The sequence below is a fragment of the Pelophylax lessonae genome, assembly GCF_965119305.1.
Source record: "Pelophylax lessonae genome assembly, chromosome: 2".
NCBI lineage: Eukaryota > Metazoa > Chordata > Amphibia > Anura > Ranidae > Pelophylax > Pelophylax lessonae.
The window spans coordinates 554,853,784-554,875,938 of record NC_138769.1 but is presented as its reverse complement, the minus strand read 5'-3'; the positions used below and the strand labels follow the sequence as shown (position 1 = coordinate 554,875,938).

The 22,155-nt window shown below is 49.3% G+C and overlaps 1 protein-coding gene across 1 annotated transcript in view; it reads left to right on the top strand.

The window, feature by feature from the left end:
• Positions 1 to 9,157: 9,157 nt before the first annotated feature.
• Positions 9,158 to 22,155, top strand: part of FKBP11 (FKBP prolyl isomerase 11) — a 106,146-nt gene continuing 93,148 nt past the window's right edge. Inside the window, exons 1-2 of the mRNA XM_082245106.1 lie at positions 9,158 to 9,359; positions 12,201 to 12,263. Coding sequence (XP_082101232.1) covers positions 9,249 to 9,359; positions 12,201 to 12,263 — 174 coding nt within the window. The 5' untranslated portion in view covers positions 9,158 to 9,248. The remainder of the gene's footprint in view (positions 9,360 to 12,200; positions 12,264 to 22,155) is intronic.

The window sequence follows — 22,155 nt, the reverse complement described above, 5'->3', positions numbered from 1 at the left end:
GTTACGCCCCCAGAAGGCAGCCAATCTGCGCCTCTTCTGGGACGTAAACCCCACCCCCCCATAGCCAACAGTGCCACCGCATATGCCTGCGAACCCAATTTTTTTTTTCCCCAACTTTATTTGTTCTTTTTGTAATTTTTTTTTTCTTTTTCTTTTTTTAGGGGCAGGGGGGCGGCGCCCTGGCGCCCCCTATGCACGGGCCGCCACTGGTAGGGTGGCAGTGGCGTGTGTGTAGTGGTGTGTGTAGGGAGGAATTGGTGTGTGTATATTGGTGTGTGTAGGGAGTAGAGATCGACCAATTATCGACAACACCGATATATTGGGGGCCGATATGCACTTTCCCTGATATATCTGTATCGGCCTTTGGATTCACCGATATTGCCGATATTTCTGTGACGTCATTTTGTATGTTGCGCCGCACACGTTATGCCTTCTAACACCGCCTCCCACGCCTGCGCGGCCCGTACGTGATGCCATTTCAGCGCGCCCTGCACTTGAGACCGCCTCCCATGCCTCACACAGCCTTGTTTTACAGCCAGCTGCAGTCTGGTCTAGTCACGCTGCCAGCCAGCCATCCATTCACAGGCCCTGGCCTCAGTCACCACCACAACAGGGTGCCAGCCCAGCCAGCAAGCAACCAGCCACCCAGATGACACAAAGCCAGCCACCCGCCACCGTGACCAGTGTTCTAGCAAGCCAGCTACCCGCCACAACAGGCCAGGGTGAGTGACACCAAGCCAGCCCCCCACCACAGTGTTCCAGCAAGCCAGGCAGCCACCACACAGTGTTCCTGCAAGCCAGCCAGCCACCACAGTGTTCCTGCAAGCCAGGCACCCATAACAGGATGACACCAAGCAAGCCAACCAGGCACCATACAGGCTGTTCCTGCAAGCCAGCCACCCATAACAGGGTGACACCAAGCCAGCCACCCACCACAGTGTTCTAGCAAGCCAGCCACCCATAACAGGGTGACACCAAGCCAGCCAGCCACCACAATGTTCCTGCAAGCCAGCCACCCATAACAGGGTGACACCGAGCCAGCCACCCACCACAGTGTTCCTGCAAGCCAGCCACCCATAACAGGGTGACACCAAGACAGACAGCCACTACAGTGTTCCTGCAAGCCAGCCACCCATAACAGGGTGACACTGAGCCAGCCACCCACCACAATGTTCCTGCAAGCCAGCCACCCATAACAGTGTGACACTAAGCCTGCTAGCCACCACAGTGTTCCTGCAAGCCAGCCACCCATAACAGGGTGACACCAATCCAGCCACCCACCACAGTGTTCCTGCAAGCCAGCCACCCATAACAGGGTGACACCAATCCAGCCACCCACCACAGTGTTCCTGCAAGCCAGCCACCCATAACAGGGTGACACCAAGCCAGCCACCCACCACAGTGTTCCTGCAAGCCAGCCACCCATAACAGGATAACACCAAGCCAGCCAACCAGCCACCACAGACTGTTCCTTAAAGCTAGCCACCCACCACAGTGTTCCTGCAAGCCAGCCACCCATAACAGGGTGACACCAAGCCAGCCAGCAAGCCACCACAGACTGTTCCTGAAAGCCAGCCACCAATAACATGGTGACACCAGTCACCAAGCCAGTCAGCCACCCATAACAGGGTGACACCTCACCAAGCCAGCCACCCAGCCACCACAGACTGTTCCTGAAAGACAGCCACCAATAACAAGGTGACACCAGTCACCAAGCCAGGCAGCCACCCATAACAGGGTGACACCAAGCCAGCCAGCCACCACAGTGTTCCTGCAAGCCAGCCACCAATAACAGGGTGACACCAAGCCAGCCAGCCAGCCACCACAGTGTTCCTGCAAGCCAGCCACCCAAAACAGGGAGACACCAAGCCAGCCACCACAGTGTTCTTGAAAGCCAGCCACCCATAACAGGGTGACACCAAGCCAGCAACCACAGTGTTCCTGCAAGCCAGCCACCCATAACAGGGTGACACCAGTCACCAAGCCAGTCAGCCACCCATAACAGGGTGACACCTCACCAAGCCAGCCACCCAGCCACCACAGACTGTTCCTGAAAGACAGCCACCAATAACAAGGTGACACCAGTCACCAAGCCAGCCAGCCACCCATAACAGGGTGACACCAAGCCAGCCAGCCACCACAGTGTTCCTGCAAGCCAGCCACCAATAACAGGGTGACACCAAGCCAGCCAGCCAGCCACCACAGTGTTCCTGCAAGCCAGCCACCCAAAACAGGGAGACACCAAGCCAGCCACCACAGTGTTCTTGAAAGCCAGCCACCCATAACAGGTTGACACCAAGCCAGCAACCACAGTGTTCCTGCAAGCCAGCCACCCATAACAGGGTGACACCAAGCCAGCCAGCCAGTGCCACCACAGTGTTCCGGCAAGCAAGCCACCCACAACAGGGTGACACCAAGCCAGCCACACTGCCAGGCGTCAGCCACCAACCCACAACAGGGTGCCAGTGTCAGCAGCAGCAGCAACTTCAGCAAGCCATTTCTTTAATATTTTTTGTGTCTTTCAAGTTGAAATGGAGATGAATGAGGAGAGAAAGAGTAAAATTGTGGCCTGGGACTATTTCTCGTCTTAAACCTTCTCCAGGAAAAGCAGCAGTGTGCAATACATGTGGGATCAGTAACTGCAAAAAACAAAAATACGTCAAATCTTTGGGCACGTCTAATAGTTCATCATATTGAATTGTATCATGCAGCACAGAAAAAACAAAATGAATATTAATGTGATTTTGATTCAATACCTCCTCCACTATCCCAGGCAACAATAACAGATATGTTTCTGAAAAAAAAACGGATGTCACTGTCTAGATTCAGATGGAAGATCCCAACTGCTGGACAGAGTAATCACAGAGATGATTGTCACTGATAACTAGCCATTTACAATGGTGTGTGACTCAGGATTTAAGCAGTTGATGTCCATGCTTGAGCCAAGCTACACACTGAAGGGGGAGAAGTATTATCGAACCGAAATGCTGGCAAAGCTACACCAAAAGGTAGTTGACAAAGTAAAGGCTATGCTGCAACCAGAGAATACTGGCAACTCACTCTCATTCACGACGGACTGCTGGTCACAGAGTCAGAGTCACTCCTGATTCTTACATGCCACTTCATTGACAGTGGATGGACAAAAAGGCAATTGGTGTTGAATACAAAAGTGATGCAAGGATCCCACACAGCTGAGTACAGTAGAGAAATGTTTCTAGGCATGCTAGAAGAATGGGGAATCAACAAAGACCGAGTGATGCTTGCGCAACTTCGAGACAGTGGAGCAAACATGCCTAAAGGAATGAGGCTTGCTGATACGTCAGACCTCTGTGTCACCATGGCACACAACACCCTCCAACTTTCAAATGATGGTCTGTCAAACCAAAGAGCTTTGATTGATATATGTTTTAAGAAGCATGAAGAGATTAAAAATGTTGTGCTTGCAAGTCTTTTGAAACCTCGATACAAGAACCATGCTTTCTCTTCTGATGATGTATTGGCTAAGGCGAAACAATGGCTGACAGAAGATATTCAATAGGAGGTGCAGGAGGTTCCTGACGAAAAGACAAGTCCATAACACTATTTTCATGAAGAGCAGCATGCTGAAAAAACAGACAAATGTCCAAAAATACGTCAACGAACAGAAGAGAGTCTTCTTCATCGTCGTCTAATTGATCAGGACATTTTCAGTGTTTTATTGGGGCCTCATGCGGATGATTCAATTTCTTCTGAATCTGCAACGATAAGCCTGGATGATGAACTTCATCTCTATTTGAAAGAACCATAATTGACGGAAGAAGTCATCCTCTTCAGTGGTGGAGAGAAAATGAGGCACACTACAAAAAACTTGCTTCCCATGCTAGAAGATACCTCTCTCTCTCTGCTCCTCTGTCCTCCACTCCTCCTGAGCATGTTTATGAAGTGTCAGCATTGTATGAACAAAACAGAAGACCTTAAACAGGTGACCATGGACATGCTGAAATGTTCTGCTTTCTGCAGTATAATATTGTTCTACTTAACTGGGAGTATTAAAAAGAGTAGTGTCCACTCCAGTGACTACACTCCAATCCACTGTCTAGCTGTTGCCTACCTTTTTTTCTAGCTGTTTTGCACTCACTGCTGTAGTTGCAGTGAGTGCCCTACTGCTTAGAGTCCAATCCACTGTCTAGCTGTTGCCTAGCTTTTTTTCTAGCAGTTTTGCACTGACTGCTGTAGTTGCAGTGAGTGCCCTACTGCAGAGGTAGTCCGCTGAGTGACTCCAATACAATCCACTGTCTAGCTGTTGCCTAGCTTTTTTTCTAGCAGTTTTGCCCTGACTGCTGTAGTTGCAGAGAGTGTCCTACTGCTAAGAGTCCATCCAATGTCTAGCTGTTCTAAGTGTAGCAATAAAACATTTAATAGCAATAGCAAGAGTACTACTCACAGGAGTACGTTAAAAACAGGCATCTCAATAGTGGGTGTGCAGAGTTCATCCGGGGGGTCCTCCAGAAGTCCTGTTGGAACTGGTGCTGCGAGGGATATGCTGCGGTTTCCTGGTGCGGGACGCGCTGATCTCTCTGTGTTGATCCGGCAGCGTGGGTCCGTAGGATGGAGGGCCGTGGTGTCACTTCCTGGTCGACTCTGCGTGCTTGAACGGCGACGCGTTTGCGGAGCATGCGCTCCTTCTTCAGGCCGTCCTGAACGGACGAACTCTGCACACCCACTATTGAGATGCCTGTTTTTAACGTACTCCTGTGAGTAGTACTCTTGCTATTGCTATTAAATGTTTTATTGCTACACTTAGATCGGCGCCCGGTCTTTTCTCTTCTTGTTTTGGGTCATACAGGGTTACTTCACCCTTCACTGGAGACAGCCATCGAAGTGTTTAGCAAGCCACACCGGACTTTGTGTACTGAAGCCCACCTTGCCATACCTTGCTATATGCATAGAAACTGTTTACAGTTCTGACCATCTGATTGCGCCAATCTCTCCTCTCCTCAATGTCTAGCTGTTGCCTAGCTTTTTTTTCTAGCAGTTTTGCACTGACTGCTGTAGTTTCAGTGAGTGCTCAACTGCAGAGGTAGTCCACTGACTCCAATCCAATCCACTGTGTAGCTGTTGACTTGATTTTTTCTAGCAGTATTGCACTGACTGCAGTAGTTGCAGTGAGTGCCATACTGCAGACAGAGGTAGTCCTTCACTGACTCCAGTCCAACTCACTGTGACATGTGTAGCTGTTGCCTTGCTCTTTTTCTAGCAGTTTTGCACTGACTGCTGTAGTTGCAGTGAGTGCCCTACTGCAGAGGTAGTCTGCTGAGTGACTCCAATACAATCCACTGTCTAGCTGTTGCCTAGCTTTTTTCTAGCAGTTTTGCACTGACTGCTGTAGTTGCAGTGAGTGTCCTACTGCTAAGAGTCCATCCAATGTCTAACTGTTGCCTTGCTTTTTTTCTAGCAGTTTTGCACTGAATGCTGTAGTTTCGGTGAGTGCCCAACTGCAGAGGTAGTCCACTGACTCCAATCTAATCCACTGTCTAGCTGTTTACTTGATTTTTTCTAGCAGTATCGCACTGACTGCACTGCATTAGTTGCAGTCACTGCCTTACGGCAGATTTAGTCCTCCTCCACTGACTCCAGTCCATCCAATCCACTGTGTATGTGGTGTATATTGTTTAGCTATTGTTGTTGCCTAGCTTTTTTTCTAGCAGTTTTGAACTGACTACATTGCACTGCATTAGTTGCAGTCAGTGCCTTACTGCAGAGGTAGTCCTCCTCCACTGACTCCAGTCCATCCAATCCACTATGTATGTGTATTTTGTGTAGCTGTTGTTGTTGCCTAGCTTTTTTTCTAGCAGTTTTGCACTGACTGCACTGCAGTAACATATTGCAGTGAGTCCACTACTGCAGCACTTTATTATGCATTAATGCACGATCAGATGATGTGAAATGCAAAGCAAATGTCCCTGGAATTGAAGTTTTCATATCAGTTTTTATGCAGTTAAGTTGTGACGAACGAGCACTTAATATTAAAAATGTTAATAAATAAAGATTAACATGTTTATTAAGAGATTTGTGTCAAATTTTGTGGTGTGTGTGTGTAGTGGTATGTGTAGAGAGGCAGTGGTGTGTGTGTAGTGGTATGTGTAGGGAGGCAGTGGCGTGTGTGTAGTGGTATGTGTAGGGAGGCAGTGGTGTGTGTGTAGTCGTATGTGTAGGGAGGCAGTGGTGTGTGTGTAGTGGTATGTGTAGGGAGGCAGTGGTGTGTGTGTAGTGGTATGTGTAGGGAGGCAGTGGTGTGTGTGTAGTGGTATGTGTAGGGAGGCAGTGGTGTGTGTGTAGTCGTATGTGTAGGGAGGCAGTGGTGTGTGTGTAGTGGTATGTGTAGAGAGCAAGTGGTGTGTGTGTAGTGGTATGTGTAGGGAGGCAGTGGTGTGTGTGTAGTGGTATGTGTATTTGGAGGCAGTGGTGTGTGTGTATTGGTATGTGTAGGGATGCAGTGGTGTGTGTGTAGTGGTATGTGTAGGGAGGCAGTGGTGTGTGTGTAGTGGAATGTCTAGGGAGGCAGTGATGTGTGTGTAGTGGTATGTGTAGGGAGGCAGTGGTGTGTGTGTAGGAAGGTAGTGGTGTGTGTGTTTGGAGGCAGTGGTGTGTGTAGTGGTATGTGTAGGGAGGCAGTGGTGTGTGTGTAGTGGTATGTGTAGGGAGGCAGTGGTGTGTGTGTAGTGGTATGTGTAGGGAGGCAGTGGTGTGTGTGTAGTGGTATGTGTAGGGAGGCAGTGGTGTGTGTGTAGTCGTATGTGTAGGGAGGCAGTGGTGTGTGTGTAGTGGTATGTGTATTTGGAGGCAGTGGTGTGTGTGTATTGGTATGTGTAGGGATGCAGTGGTGTGTGTGTAGTGGTATGTGTAGGGAGGCAGTGGTGTGTGTGTAGTGGTATGTGTAGGGAGGCAGTGGTGTGTGTGTAGTGGTATGTGTAGGGAGGCAGTGGTGTGTGTGTAGTCGTATGTGTAGGGAGGCAGTGGTGTGTGTGTAGTGGTATGTGTATTTGAAGGCAGTGGTGTGTGTGTATTGGTATGTGTAGGGATGCAGTGGTGTGTGTGTAGTGGTATGTGTAGGGAGGCAGTGGTGTGTGTGTGTAGTGGTATGTGTAGGGAGGCAGTGGTGTGTGTGTAGTGGTATGTGTAGGGAGGCAGTGGTGTGTGTGTAGTGGTATGTGTAGGAAGGCAGTGGTGTGTGTGTTGGAAGGCAGTGGTGTGTGTGTTATGAGGTAGTGGTGTGTGTGTAGGAAGGCAGTGGTGTGTGTGTTGGAAGGCAGTGGTGTGTGTGTAGGGAGGTAGTGGTGTGTGTGTAGTGGTATGTGTAGGGAGGCAGTGGTGTGTGTGTAGTGGTATGTGTAGGGAGGCAGTGGTGTGTGTGTAGGGATGCAGTGGTGTGTGTGTAGTGGTATGTGTAGGGAGGCAGTGGTGTGTGTGTAGTGGTATGTGTAGGGAGGCAGTGGTGTGTGTGTAGTGGTATGTGTAGGGAGGCAGTGGTGTGTGTGTAGTGGTATGTGTAGGGAGGCAGTGGTGTGTGTGTAGTCGTATGTGTAGGGAGGCAGTGGTGTGTGTGTAGTGGTATGTGTATTTGGAGGCAGTGGTGTGTGTGTATTGGTATGTGTAGGGATGCAGTGGTGTGTGTGTAGTGGTATGTGTAGGGAGGCAGTGGTGTGTGTGTAGTGGTATGTGTAGGGAGGCAGTGGTGTGTGTGTAGTGGTATGTGTAGGGAGGCAGTGGTGTGTGTGTAGTCGTATGTGTAGGGAGGCAGTGGTGTGTGTGTAGTGGTATGTGTATTTGAAGGCAGTGGTGTGTGTGTATTGGTATGTGTAGGGATGCAGTGGTGTGTGTGTAGTGGTATGTGTAGGGAGGCAGTGGTGTGTGTGTGTAGTGGTATGTGTAGGGAGGCAGTGGTGTGTGTGTAGTGGTATGTGTAGGGAGGCAGTGGTGTGTGTGTAGTGGTATGTGTAGGGAGGCAGTGGTGTGTGTGTGTAGTGGTATGTGTAGGGAGGCAGTGGTGTGTGTGTAGTGGTATGTGTAGGGAGGCAGTGGTGTGTGTGTAGTGGTATGTGTAGGAAGGCAGTGGTGTGTGTGTTGGAAGGCAGTGGTGTGTGTGTTATGAGGTAGTGGTGTGTGTGTAGGAAGGCAGTGGTGTGTGTGTTGGAAGGCAGTGGTGTGTGTGTAGGGAGGTAGTGGTGTGTGTGTAGTGGTATGTGTAGGGAGGCAGTGGTGTGTGTGTAGTGGTATGTGTAGGGAGGCAGTGGTGTGTGTGTAGGGATGCAGTGGTGTGTGTGTAGTGGTATGTGTAGGGAGGCAGTGGTGTGTGTGTAGTGGTATGTGTAGGGAGGCAGTGGTGTGTGTGTAGTGGTATGTGTAGGGAGGCAGTGGTGTGTGTGTAGTGGTATGTGTAGGGAGGCAGTGGTGTGTGTGTAGTGGTGTGTGTAGGGAGGCAGTGGTGTGTGTGTAGTGGTATGTGTAGGGAGGCAGTGGTGTGTGTGTAGGGAGGCAGTGGTGTGTGTGTTGGGAGGTAGTGGTGTGTGTGTTGGGAGGCAGTGGTGTGTGTAAGGATGTATTGGTGTGTGTAGGGAGGTATTGGTGTGTGTAAGGAGGTAGTGGTGTGTGTGTGTGTATAGGGATGTATTGGTGTGTATAGGGAGGTATTGGTGTGTGTGTAGAGGGATGTATTGGTGTGTGTGTAGAGGGAGGTATTGGTGTGTGTAGGGAGGTATTGGTGTGTGTAGGGAGGTATTGGTGTGTGTAGGGAGGTATTGGTGTGTAAGGAGGTATTGGTGTGTATAGGGAGGTATTGGTGTGTGTAGGGATGTATTGGTGTGTAAGGAGGTATTGGTGTGTGTAGGGAGGTATTGGTGTGTGTAGGGAGGTATTGGTGTGTGTGTATAGGGAGGTATTGGTGTGTGTAGAGGGAGGTATTGGTGTGTGTGTATAGGGATGTATTGGTGTGTGTAAGGATGTATTGGTGTGTATGTGTGTAGAACAAGCAGTGTTAATAGTGATGGAGCTCAGTTTACACAGGTCGGCTCGATGTGTGTGATAGAGGAGGCGGGGTATGATGTGAGGCGGACTCATGGACACGATGGGTTGGAGGGCTGGCAATGATGGGCGGACCCTGCATTGAGCCCCTCCCCTCCTCCTTTCTCTGCCACGCTCCCACTGATCTCCCTCTCTGTCTCTCTCTCCGGCAGCTGTCACATTCTTCCATCCCGGGCTCCGGGCTCATCATGGTCAGGGCTCTCTTCTTGCTGCTCGTGCTCTCCTCCTCTGCACTGATCTGGGCGGACACCGAGGAAGAGGAGAGTGAGAATGGCACCGAACTCAGCATAGAGACAGTGGTAAGCAGTGCCAGCGGTACACGTGTGAATAGTGACCTGTCACAGGTGGGGGTGACTTGGCCCCTCCAGCTGTCATTGGTTGCTGTCTTCTTCCTCCTGTCACACTCTATACTGAGATCCCTGCTGGGACCTTTCTTCTCCTGATGTCCTGAGGTTCCAGCACAGGCAGCCCAGAGATGTCTATCCCCTGTCACTGACCATGTACAGGCACTGATCAGTCCTGGCTGTGTGCAACTCTGCTCCTCCACCTGTTCTCTGTGTCCTCCTGTCAGTGTCTGCCTGTCACATCTTCCAGCATGCTTTACTTCCCTACTGCTTTCCTCTCATCAGCTGGAATAACCTCCCTTCTTTCTCAATGGAACATTATTACTCTGCTCCTCTGTTACCTGTCAAACCCCCAGATTGCAGCCTGTTGCTTTTCCTATTGTGGTGCTCCTACAAGAAGCCCATTGTATACCCTATCCCTCCATCTCTCCTGTTGTGCTCCTAGAAGAAGCCCATTCTATACCCTATCCCCCCCATCTGTCCTGTTGTGGTCCTACAATAAACCCATTCTATACCCTATCATCCCCATCTCTCCTGTCGTGCTCCTACAAGAAGCCCATTCTATACCCTATCCCCCATCTCTCCTGTTGTGCTCCTAGAAGAAGCCCATTCTATACCCTATCCCCCCCATCTGTCCTGTTGTGGTCCTACAAGAAGCCCATTCTATACCCTATCCCCCCATCTCTCCTGTTGTGGTCCTAGAAGAAGCCCATTCTATACCCTATCCCCCCCATCTCTCCTGTTGTGGTCCTAGAAGAAGCCCATTCTATACCCTATCCCCCCATCTCTCTCCTGTTGTGCTCCTACAGTAAGCCCATTCTATGCCCTATCCCCCCATCTCTCCTGTTGTGGTCCTACAATAAACCCATTCTATACCCTATCCCCCCCATCTCTCTCCTGTAGTGCTCCTACAAGAAGCCCATTCTATACCCTATCCCCCCATCTCTCCTGTTGTGGTCCTACAAGAAGCCCATTCCATACCCTATCCCCCCATCTCTCCTGTTGTGGTCCTACAGTAAGCCCATTCTATACCCTATCCCCCATCTCTCCTGTTGTGCTCCTACAGTAAGCCCATTCTATACCCTATCACCCTCATCTCTCCTGTTGTGGTCCTACAAGAAGCCCATTCTATACCCTATCACCCCCCTCCCCATCTCTCTCCTGTTGTGCTCCTAAAAGAAGCCCATGCTTTACCCTATCACCCCCATCTCTCCTGTTGTGGTGCTACAAGAAGCCCATTCTATACCCTATCCCCCCATCTCTCCTGTTGTGGTCCTACAAGAAGCCCATTCTATACCCTATCCCCCCATCTCTCCTGTTGTGGTCCTACAATAAGCCCATTCTATACCCTATCCCCCCCATTTCTCCTGTTGTGGTCCTACAAGAAGCCCATTCTATACCCTATCCCCCCATCTCTCCTGTTGTGGTCCTACAAGAAGCCCATTCTATACCCTATCCCCCCATCTCTCCTGTTGTGGTCCTACAAGAAGCCCATTCTATACCCTATCCCCCCCATCTCTCCTGTTGTGGTCCTACAAGAAGCCCATTCTATACCCTATCCCCCCATCTCTCCTGTTGTGGTCCTACAGTAAGCCCATTCTATACCCTACCACCCCCATCTCTCCTGTTGTGCTCCTACAGTAAGCCCATTCTATACCCTATCACCCCCATCTCTCCTGTTGTGCTCCTACAGTAAGCCCATTCTATACCCTATCACCCTCATCTCTCCTGTTGTGGTCCTACAAGAAGCCCATTCTATACCCTATCACCCCCTCCCCATCTCTCTCCTGTTGTGCTCCTAAAAGAAGCCCATGCTTTACCCTATCACCCCCATCTCTCCTGTTGTGGTGCTACAAGAAGCCCATTCTATACCCTATCCCCCCATCTCTCCTGTTGTGGTCCTACAAGAAGCCCATTCTATACCCTATCCCCCCATCTCTCCTGTTGTGGTCCTACAAGAAGCCCATTCTATACCCTATCCCCCCCATCTCTCCTGTTGTGGTCCTACAAGAAGCCCATTCTATACCCTATCCCCCCATCTCTCCTGTTGTGGTCCTACAGTAAGCCCATTCTATACCCTATCACCCCCATCTCTCCTGTTGTGCTCCTACAGTAAGCCCATTCTATACCCTATCACCCTCATCTCTCCTGTTGTGGTCCTACAAGAAGCCCATTCTATACCCTATCACCCCCCTCCCCATCTCTCTCCTGTTGTGCTCCTAAAAGAAGCCCATGCTTTACCCTATCACCCCCATCTCTCCTGTTGTGGTGCTACAAGAAGCCCATTCTATACCCTATCCCCCCATCTCTCCTGTTGTGGTCCTACAATAAGCCCATTCTATACCCTATCCCCCCATCTCTCCTGTTGTGGTCCTACAGTAAGCCCATTCTATACCCTATCCCCCCCCATCTCTCCTGTTGTGCTCCTACAGTAAGCCCATTCTATACCCTATCACCCTCATCTCTCCTGTTGTGGTCCTACAAGAAGCCCATTCTATACCCTATCACCCTCATCTCTCCTGTTGTGGTCCTACAAGAAGCCCATTCTATACCCTATCACCCCCCTCCCCATCTCTCTCCTGTTGTGCTCCTAAAAGAAGCCCATGTTTTACCCTATCCCCCCATCTCTACTGTTGTGGTGCTACAAGAAGCCCATTCTATACCCTATCCCCCCATCTCTCCTGTTGTGGTCCTACAATAAGCCCATTCTATACCCTATCTCCCCATCTCTCCTGTTGCTCTCTGTGATAAAGTCCCTTGCTGTTCCTTGTATGATTCGTCTCTTTCCTGTAACAGGAGAAGCCAGAGTCTTGTGTGGACAATGTGGAGATGGGGGACACCATTCAGCTTCATTACACGGTGAGTGTTTCTTTTTTTCTGTGCCCCAGGCCACATCTGGGCCAGAGTCGGCAACATCTGTAACAACAATAACACGTCAGCACTAGGGCCCAGCCTGCACACACACACTCACACACGGGGTGGGGAGGAGAGGCTGGAGGTGGAGATCTGCCGGGGCCCCTCCTGCCTGCTGTATCCCATTCAGGTCACACTACACAAGTACCTAGCATGCCTGCTCCTAGATACACTAGGGGGGAGCAACGCACACACAGGAGAGGAGCACTAACACATTCATCTGGGGTTATCTCAGGTGATTCTAGCTGTACTTCCCACTTTACGAATCCATTCTCTTATAACTCTATCCTCCTTGCATGGAAGATGTGTAATTAAATGGCATTTGTGATTTTCCCATATCTGTCCTACAGGCAATCCCACCATTGAAGCTGCACATTCAGGATTTGTAGCAGGCATCCTTGTGTGTCCTACTAATTGCTTTATAGCAGAGATTTCATTATCCCATTCATTAGCAGAATAACATTGGAATCAAATGAAGCAATAAATTGCATTCAGACTGAGGGGGCTTACAGATATAGAAAAGCAGCTCTAACGTTGTCTTCAAACTTCCTCATAAACATGTATGTTCAGCATGGCTAAGGCTGCATTCGCATGTCAGCGTATGGATCGCGGGCAGAATCGCCGCGATTCCGCCCGCGATCCAGAAATCATTGCAAATCACGGGACGCCTGTGCATTGCCCGTGATTTACAATAGCACCCCAAACGCTGAGCGATGTTGCCGCGATTTCCGCCTGCCGAATCACGGTAACATCGCGCAAAAAAAATCGCGGGACGCATTACGCTCCAAAGAAGCTCTTGTACTTTTTTGGGCGTAATGCGTCCCGCGATTTTTTTTTGCGCGATGTTACTGCGATTCGGCAGGCGGAAATCGCGGCAACATCGCTCAGCGCTTGGGGTGCTATTGCAAATCACGGGCAACGCACAGGCGTCCCGCGATTTGCCATGATTTCCGGATCGCGGGCGGTATCGCGACGATTCTGCCCGGGATCCATACGCTGACATGTGAATGCAGCCTTAGGCTTATGTCAGATGTGCGATTCTGCCGCTAGTGAAATATTGCCAGCAGCAGGATTGCTAAGAGGCTGCCTGTCTGTCGCTATGGAATCAATTCCTTTTGTAGCCAAGGCGGTGGGATGTCACTCCCATCCATGGCCATTGAGATTCAGCAGCATTCAGACCAGTGACAAAGCGATATACCTTATATTGTCAAAAGTATTAGGATGCCTGCTTTAGCATGCACATGAACTTTAATGGTATCCCAGTCTAATGGTGGCCATACACTGTACGAAAAATTGTCCGAAAATCAGTCATTTGGACAGTTCATTCGTTAATGGGCTCAAATCGGTAATCGGTTGTGAGGTTTTTGAGCCAAAAAAAGGTAGGACAAGTTTGGAAATTTTCAGCCGAGCGAACAATAGATTAAAAGGTTAATGTGTTTCTTGTCCAAACTGTTTGCACTAGGTTATATGTGAAAAAAACTATCAAAAAACATCCATTGAATGATTTATCGGTCATAACACGATGGCACTATCGTTTGCTCTCACAGTCGAGTGTTCATTTTAGAAAATTTGTTTGAATGATTTTTTCATATAGTGTATGGACTATGGCCAGCATTAGTTCGTAGGGTTCAATATTGAGTTGGCCCACCCTTTGCAGCTATAACAGCTTCAACTCTTCTGGGAAGGCTGTCCACAAGGTTTAGGAGTGTGTCTTTGGGAATGTTTGACCATTCTTCCAGGAGCTAATTGATGAGGTCAGGCACTGATGTTGGACGAGAAGGCCTGGCTCGCAGTCTCTAATTTATCCCAAAGGTGTTCTATCAGGTTGAGGTCAGGACTCTGTGCAGGCCAGTCAAGTTCCTCCACCCCAAACTCGCTCATCCATGTCTTTATGGACCATGATTAATGCACTGATCCAAATCATTTAGTGGAAGGGGTATTATGGTGTGAGGTTGTTTTTCAGGTGTTGGGCTTGGCCCCTTAGTTCCAGTGAAGGGAACTCTTAGGGCATCAGACAACCAAGACATTTCAGACAATTTCATGCTTCCAATTTTGTGGGAACAGTTTGGGGATGGCCCCTTCCAGTTCCAACATCACTGCGCACCAGTGCACAAAGCAGGGTCCATAAAGACATGGATGAGCGAGTTTGGGGTGGAGGAACTCCACTGGCCTGCACAGGGTTTTCTGACCTCAACTCGATAGAACACCTTTGGGGTGAATTAGAGCAGAGACTGCGAGCCAGGCCTTCTCCTCCAACATCAGTGTCTGACCTCACAAATGCGTTTCTGGAAGAATGGTCAAACATTCCCATAGAAACACTCCTAAACCTTGTGGACAGCCTTCCCAGAAGAGTTGAAGCTGTTACAGCTGCATAGTGTGGACCAACTCAATATTAAACTGTACGGACTCAGACTGGGATGCCATTAAAGTTCATGTGTGTGTAAAGGCAGGCGTCCCAATGCTTTTGACAATATAGTGTATCACTGCGTCAGCTAAAAAGAGAGTGATTCCATAGTGTGACAGAAACCCATGTTTCACATTCACGTCTGTGCAAATGTTTTGCACTTCAGCCATCACACGTCAAGAGGAATCCCATGTTTGTCTATGGGGCCCATTCGCAATGCATTTCTGCATAACATAGAAAAAAGGGGCAAACGCTTCTTTTGGTGGGACATTCTTCGGTCTCATTGACTTTAATTGGAGAATATGAAAAAGTCAGACACACAAGTGTAAACTGCCACTGGCAATTTTCCACTAGCAGCAGCCTAAAGGCCTGTACACACGATAAGAAAATCTGAAGGGAAATTTCGTCCGACGACCGATCTGCCGATTTTCGGATTGTTAGTATGGTGCTTTCGACAGCCGACTCCAACTTTTTGGCCGAAAAAATCCTGATGTGCAGGCTATAAAATTTTTATCGTCCGTCAACACAACGTCCGATTTTCGTCTCATTAGTACAGTTTTCAACGGAAAAAAATCTTAAGAGCAAGACTAGGCATGCTCAGAGATGAAAGAACACATACAAAACAATCCAACACATGACATCACTTCTGAAGTAGAATTCTGTCGTACGGGAAAATTCATATGAAAATAACCTGTTCACTTTCCACATCAGACAAGCATGCCACAAAAAACGGACGACAGATCGTTCGATAATCTGATCGTGTGTACAGGGCTTAAAGCTGGGTATTCACTTGAACAAAATGTTTCCCAAAAATTCTTAGAACAGTTAGAAAGTAATTCAAGATTTCATTTTGCTTTTAAAGCCACCAGTGCTTCCTTCTCTGTGACAGCAGGCAGGGGACCTTCTTTCTGCACCCGCTGTCACTTTTTCCTGTGAATGAAAAAATAAGTACAGTTAATCCCCTACATACGAACTCTCAAGTTACGAACGATCAAAGATACGAACATGCATTTGTATGTTCAATCATGTGAGTTCACATTTCTGGCATACATTCTTATACGTGCATCCCCGACAAGTGGTCGTGCTTCTGTGTACGTTTCAACCTTTTTTTTCCATGTATTTTTTATGTGAAATGTATTTTAAACCTATTACAGTAATTTATTGGGCTGATTGTATTGATCGGGTACTTTGTTGGACTTACAAACAAACTGGACTTACGAACGTACTCTCGGAATGGAACTCATTCGTATGAAGGGGACTTACTGTACTTGTACTTTGAATGTGGTGATTATTAGTAAGCTCCTAGTTAACTCACTCTTCTTCTAGCTTTGTACCTGAAAGCCTTTATGGTAGAGCTGCAAGATTAATTGTTGAATTGCAATCTCGATTCAACTCTGCCCCCCCCCCCCCACAATCATAGTACGGCGTTTCCACAATTCAGTGCAGAGCCTTTCTCTGCTCACAGCTGACCGCTGTCAAAGAAAAAAAACAGCCAAAGTTTGTCACAACATTGCTCAGCGCTAAGAGATAAGGAGAGACATTGTATCATTTGGTTCTTTTAGATCAAAGGGAAGAACTTCAGTCTGTAAATGAGGTCAGTTTAACCACCTAAGGACCAGGCCTTTTTCTGACACTTGTTGCTTACAAGTTAAAATCAGTATTGTTTGATAGAAAATTACCCCCAAACATTATATATATATATAGTTATGCACCAAAATGATCATTCTGGGCCGAAACCGAAAATGCAGGATGCTCTTGGCCGAAAACCGAAACCCAAAATGACTTTTTTCCCCCAAATAATTTTAAAATAGATAGAACAGGGGCATACACCAAAAACAGGCAGGTGTACACTTGTAGCTGCCTCCCTGTCGCAGTATAGTGGTTAATTTAATTACCAATGGTATTTGTATTATGCAGCATGAGGGGGTTAATGTATTGTCACTGCTGGTCACTGATGAATTAGTGACCGACCAGTGGCAGTTAATTAACCCCTTTGTGCTGCATTAGTGCAACCAGTATCAGTGTTAATTAACACTAGTTGCACTGCTACTGGTTGCACTAATGCAGCACAAAGGGGTTAATTAACTGCCACTGGTAGGTCACTAATGCATCAGTGACCAGCAGTGGCAATACATTAACCCCCTCATGCTGCATAATACTAATACCATTGGTAAGCTCGCCTCAGCGTCCCTCCCCCCCCCCCCCCCCTGCCTCAGCGTCCCTCCCCCCCCCCCTGCCTCAGCGTCCCTCCCCCCCCTGCCTCAGCATCACTCCCCCCCCCCCTGCCTCAGCATCCCCCCCCCTGCCTCAGCATCCCTCCCCCCCCTGCCTCAGTGTCCCTCACATTCCCAATGCAATCTCCTTACTCTCAGCTCCAGTCCTCCGGTGTCCTTCCTTTTAAAAAACCCGCCTCTGGCCGGCGGCCCGCCTCCCGGTGATGTCACTACTACTACTACTACGATCTGTGCATGAATGAACTAACACACCGGGCGGGAGGGCGAGCGGCCGCTAATAGCTATAACTATGTGAGCGCTTCACTTCCCTGTCAGCGGAGATACATGCCTGACAAGTGAAACAAACAAAGGCATTCCCCAAAACTTTTGAACTATATACACAAAAAATGACATGGAGGTAAACCTTTTTAGTGTGAAAGGTGACCCTTCTTTGTGCCACCAGTTTTTTAAACTTGGGCATAAAAGGTGTGAGGGCCAGGCGGGGGCACTGATGTAAGTGTTCATTGGTGAGTGTGCTGCGGTAAGTGTTTTTCACCATGTTCATGGATGAAAAGGCAGATTCACAGCAGTACGTTGAGGGAACTAGGTGATGGACACACACTCCTTCCTCCTCCTGTGATTGCCTTCTCTCCTTCCTCACACTTCCCACTCCTCCTCCTCCTGTGCCTGTGTCTTGTCGAATAATGCCCTCTGTCGGATAGTGCCCCCGACGGACTGCGCATGCTCCGTAAGTGACGTCACTCCACCTGATTTCTCCGATCAGCTGGGGTTGGCGCGTGCGCAGTCCGTCGGGGGCACTATCCGACGAGAGACAGATCGGGGAAGAATCTAATGCCAGATTCTGACTCGCTCTGTAGCGCGTGCGCAGTCCGTTGGGGGCATTTCTCGACAAGAGACAGAGCGGGAAGAATCTAATGTCAGATTCTAACTCGCTCTGTATGATCAGTACTCATATGGGACACATTAAAGGGGCACTCTGGAATACTACGAACAGTACTCATATGGGACACATTAAAGGGGCACTCTGGAATACTACGATCAGTACTCATATGGGACACATTAAAGGGGCACTCTGGAATACTAAAGGGGCACTCTGGAATACTAAAGGGGCACTCTGGAATACTAAAGGGGCACGCCGACTGCAATAATAAAAGGGCACTCTGGAATACTAAAGGGGCACGCCGACTGCAATAATAAAGGGGCACTCTGAATGCAATAATAAAGGGGCACTCTGACCGTGGGTCATAAAGGAGCTATGTGACTGGGACACATAAAGGGGCACTCTGATAGGGACACTGATGTAAAGGGGAACTCTGATGGGGACACTGGATGTAAAGGGGGACTCTGACTGGGACACTGATATAAAGGGGGACTCTGATGGGGACACGGATGTAAAATAGGACTCTGATAGGGAAGCACTGGATGTAAAGGAGCACTCTAATGGGGACACGGATGTAAAGGAGGACTCTGACAGGGACACACTGGATGTAAAGGAGGACTCTAACGGGGACACTGGATGTAAAGGGGGACTCTGACAAGGACACTGATGTAAAGGGGAACTCTGATGGGTCACTGATGTAAAGGGAGACTCTGGGACACTGATATAAAGGGGGACTCTGATAGGGAAGCACTGGATGTAAAGGAGGACTCTGACATGGACACACTGGATGTAAAGGAGGACTCTGACGGAGGCACAGACACAGGCCAAATTACGGCGGGGGGACATGAACTGCATGACTGCGGGGACACAGTGTGGATGACGGCAGGGACAGGGGCTGAATGACGGCGGGGACAGAGGCTGAATGACAGGGGGAAACAGGCTGCATGATGAGGGACACACTGATGAGGCACAAATGAGGAGGCACTCATTGGCATGATTTAGGCACAGATGGGCATGAGACACAGGTGGGCATAAATAGGGCAGAGATGGGCATGGATGAGGCAGAGATGGGCATGGATGAGGTAGGGGCGGTGCCCATCGGTGTGTACAGCGTGCGAGGAGAGAGCTAAACCAGACATGCAGCGGTCTGTTGACAAACGATCGCTCTGTCATTGGATGGAGCGATCACATGGTAAATGGCCCCTGTCGTTGGCCCTTTAACACAATCCGTGGGAAGCGCGATTCGGGTGTCTCTGTACGCCCTCCCAGAATAGGCCGACCATGCTGTAGCCATCATTGGGCTATGCCCTGGTCGAAAAGTAGTTAATCCCCATAGTCTTAGCTATCCGATATTACCCGTAAAGCGGGGCTTTGCATTACTTATGTTCTGCAATATTTGGCCAAACTCAATCACCATGCCAGTCTCTGTGAAATGTAGGCGTTGCCCCCAAAAAATGTGTGTGGCTACTGGAGGTCCTCTAGTATAAGTTTGCCAAGTATGGTGCCCTGAATCCCCGTGGTTTGGGCTCTACATTTATAGTAGCTTGGCCTTCTATGTTAATCTATTTCAGAGTCTTAATCTGGAAATTTGAGGGGCTACAGCTAGGACCCCAAATGAGTCCGGGGGCCATATTTGGCACAGAGGTAGGGGGGTCCTTCCTTTACCACCCCAAACATTTTGGGGTTTGTTAGCTCAAAATTTCCTGATCAACTTTTTCTAGAGCCCCTTGAGAGTATGTGGCCCCCGGCCCATACGGCACAGCAGGGAGTGCTGGATACCAGAGGACTATTCTGCGGTGGTCAGCTAAAGTCTACCCCAATGCAGGTCCCTGTGAAAATAAAGCATTGGCCCCAAACAAATGTATATGCCAAATTTGGTGCCCCTGAGCACCGTGGTTCGGCTACCACAGAGCCCTACATTTAAGCTAGCCTGGCCCGTTATGTTAATCAATGGTGCAGCCGCGATCGGGAATTTGAGGGGCCACAGATCGGGCCCCAAATTAGTCCAGAGGCCCAGAGGTAGGGAAGGTCTTCCTTTACCACCTCTACATTTTTGAGGTCGCTAGCCTGAAGTTTTATGGTCAGCTTTTTAGGGGGCCCCTTGGGAGTGTGTGGCCCTCGGGCACTAATGCGGAGTGGGGATTGGTGAGTACTGCAGGAATCTCTGGACTCTTAGCTATTTAACAATATTTGCAGAGCCTGGCTCTGCAGTTCCTATGTCCTGCGGTGGTTGGGCAAATTCCACCCCCATGAAGGTCCTCATGAAAATTAAGCATTGGCCCCAAAAAAATGTTGTGGCTCCTGGGGGTCCTCTAGTAACCGTATACCAAGTTTGGTGCCCCTGGGCAACATCGTTCCGCTACCGTGGGGCCCTAGATTTAGGCTAGTTTGGCCTAGCCTATGGTAATATATGGCGCAGTAGGGAATTTTGGAGGGGCCACAGCTTGGGCCCCAAACATGTTCAGGGAACCTGGACTCTTTCAGGGCCTGGGCTGTGGCCCCTCAAATTCCCACCCCCATCAGGGTCATGGATTAACATAGCGGGCCAATGTACCATAAATTTAGTGCCCTGTGGTACCCAAATCACGGGGGGATATGGTCACCAAACTTGGTACAGGGATACTAGCTGACCCCTAGGGTCACACACATTTTTTTGTGGACAATGTCTAATTTTCACGAGGACTGGCATGGGCGTCAAATTTGCACAAATACTGTAGAACATAGGTACCAGTGAGCCCTCCGCAGGTAACATTGGATAGCTAAGAATATTGAGAATAATATGGTTTCCAGCAGTCCCTTCTCCACGGTACTGCCCCAGGGCCACACACTCCCAAGAGGCCCCTGAAAAAGTTGACCAGAAAATTTCAGGCTAGCTACTCCAACATTTTCAGAGTGGTAAAGGAAGATCTCCCCTACCACTGTGCCAAATATAGTCCCCTGGACTTGTTTGGTGCCCGAGCTGGGGCCCTGCAACTGTGCCCACTCGAAGATTGCCATACAGCACCAAGCTGACCTAAATTATGGGCCTAGTGGTACCTGAACCCTGGTGGCTAGGGGCCTCAAACGTGGCAGGGGCCACATGCTTTTTTCAGGACCAATGCTTAATTGTTACAGGGACCTGCATAGGGGTCGATTTGGCTAACCACTATGGAATACAGGAACTGCAGAGCAGCGCTATACAGATACTGCTGAATAGCTAAGAGTCCAGCTAAGAGTCCAGGGATTCCTGCGATATCCAGCACTCCCCGCTGCATGGTACGGGCCGAGGGCCGCAAACTCTCAAGTGGCCCTGGAAATAGTTGACCAGTACATTTTGGGCTAGCGACTCCAAAATGCTTGGTAAAGGGAGACCTCCCCTACCTCCGTGCAAAATATGGCCCCCCAGACGAATTTTGGGCCCGAGCTGCAGTCCCTCAAATGCATTACCTATATTCTGCAGTATTTGGCTAAAGTGTTTGGGGCCCAAGCTGTGGCCCCTCCAAAATTCCCTACTGCGCCATATATTACCATAGGCTAGGCCAAACTAGCCTAAATCTAGGGCCCCACGGTAGCGGAACGATGTTGCCCAGGGGCACCAAACTTGGTATAGGGTTACTAGAGGACCCCCAGGAGCCACAACATTTTTTTGGGGCCAATGCTTAATTTTCATGAGGACCTTCATGGTGGAATTTGCCCAACCACCGCAGGACAGGCTCTGCAAATATTGTTAAATAGCTAAGAGTCCAGAGATTCCTGCAGTACTCACCAATCCCCACTCCGCATTAGTGCCCGAGGGCCACACACTCCCAAGGGGCCCCCTAAAAAGCTGACCATAAAACTTCAGGCTAGCGACCTCAAAAATGTAGAGGTGGTAAAGGAAGACCTTCCCTACCTCTGGGCCTCTGGACTAATTTGGGGCCCGATCTGTGGCCCCTCAAATTCCCGATCGCGGCTGCACCATAGATTAACATAACGGGCCAGGCTAGCTTAAATGTAGGGCCCTGTGGTAGCTGAACCACGGTGCTCAGGGGCACCAAATTTGGCACATACATTTGTTTGGGGCCAATGCTTTATTTTCACAGGGACCTGCATTGGGGTAGACTTTAGCTGACCACCGCAGAATAGTCCTATGGTATCCAGCACTCCCTGCTGTGGGGTGGTAAAGGAAGGACCCCCCTACCTCTGTGCCAAATATGGCCCCCGGACTAATTTGGGGTCCTGGCTGTAGCCCCTTCAATTTCCAGACTAAGACTCTGCAATAGATAAACATAGAAGGCCAAGCTACTATAAATGTAGAGCCCAAACCACGGGGGTTCAGGGCACCATACTTGGCAAACTTAT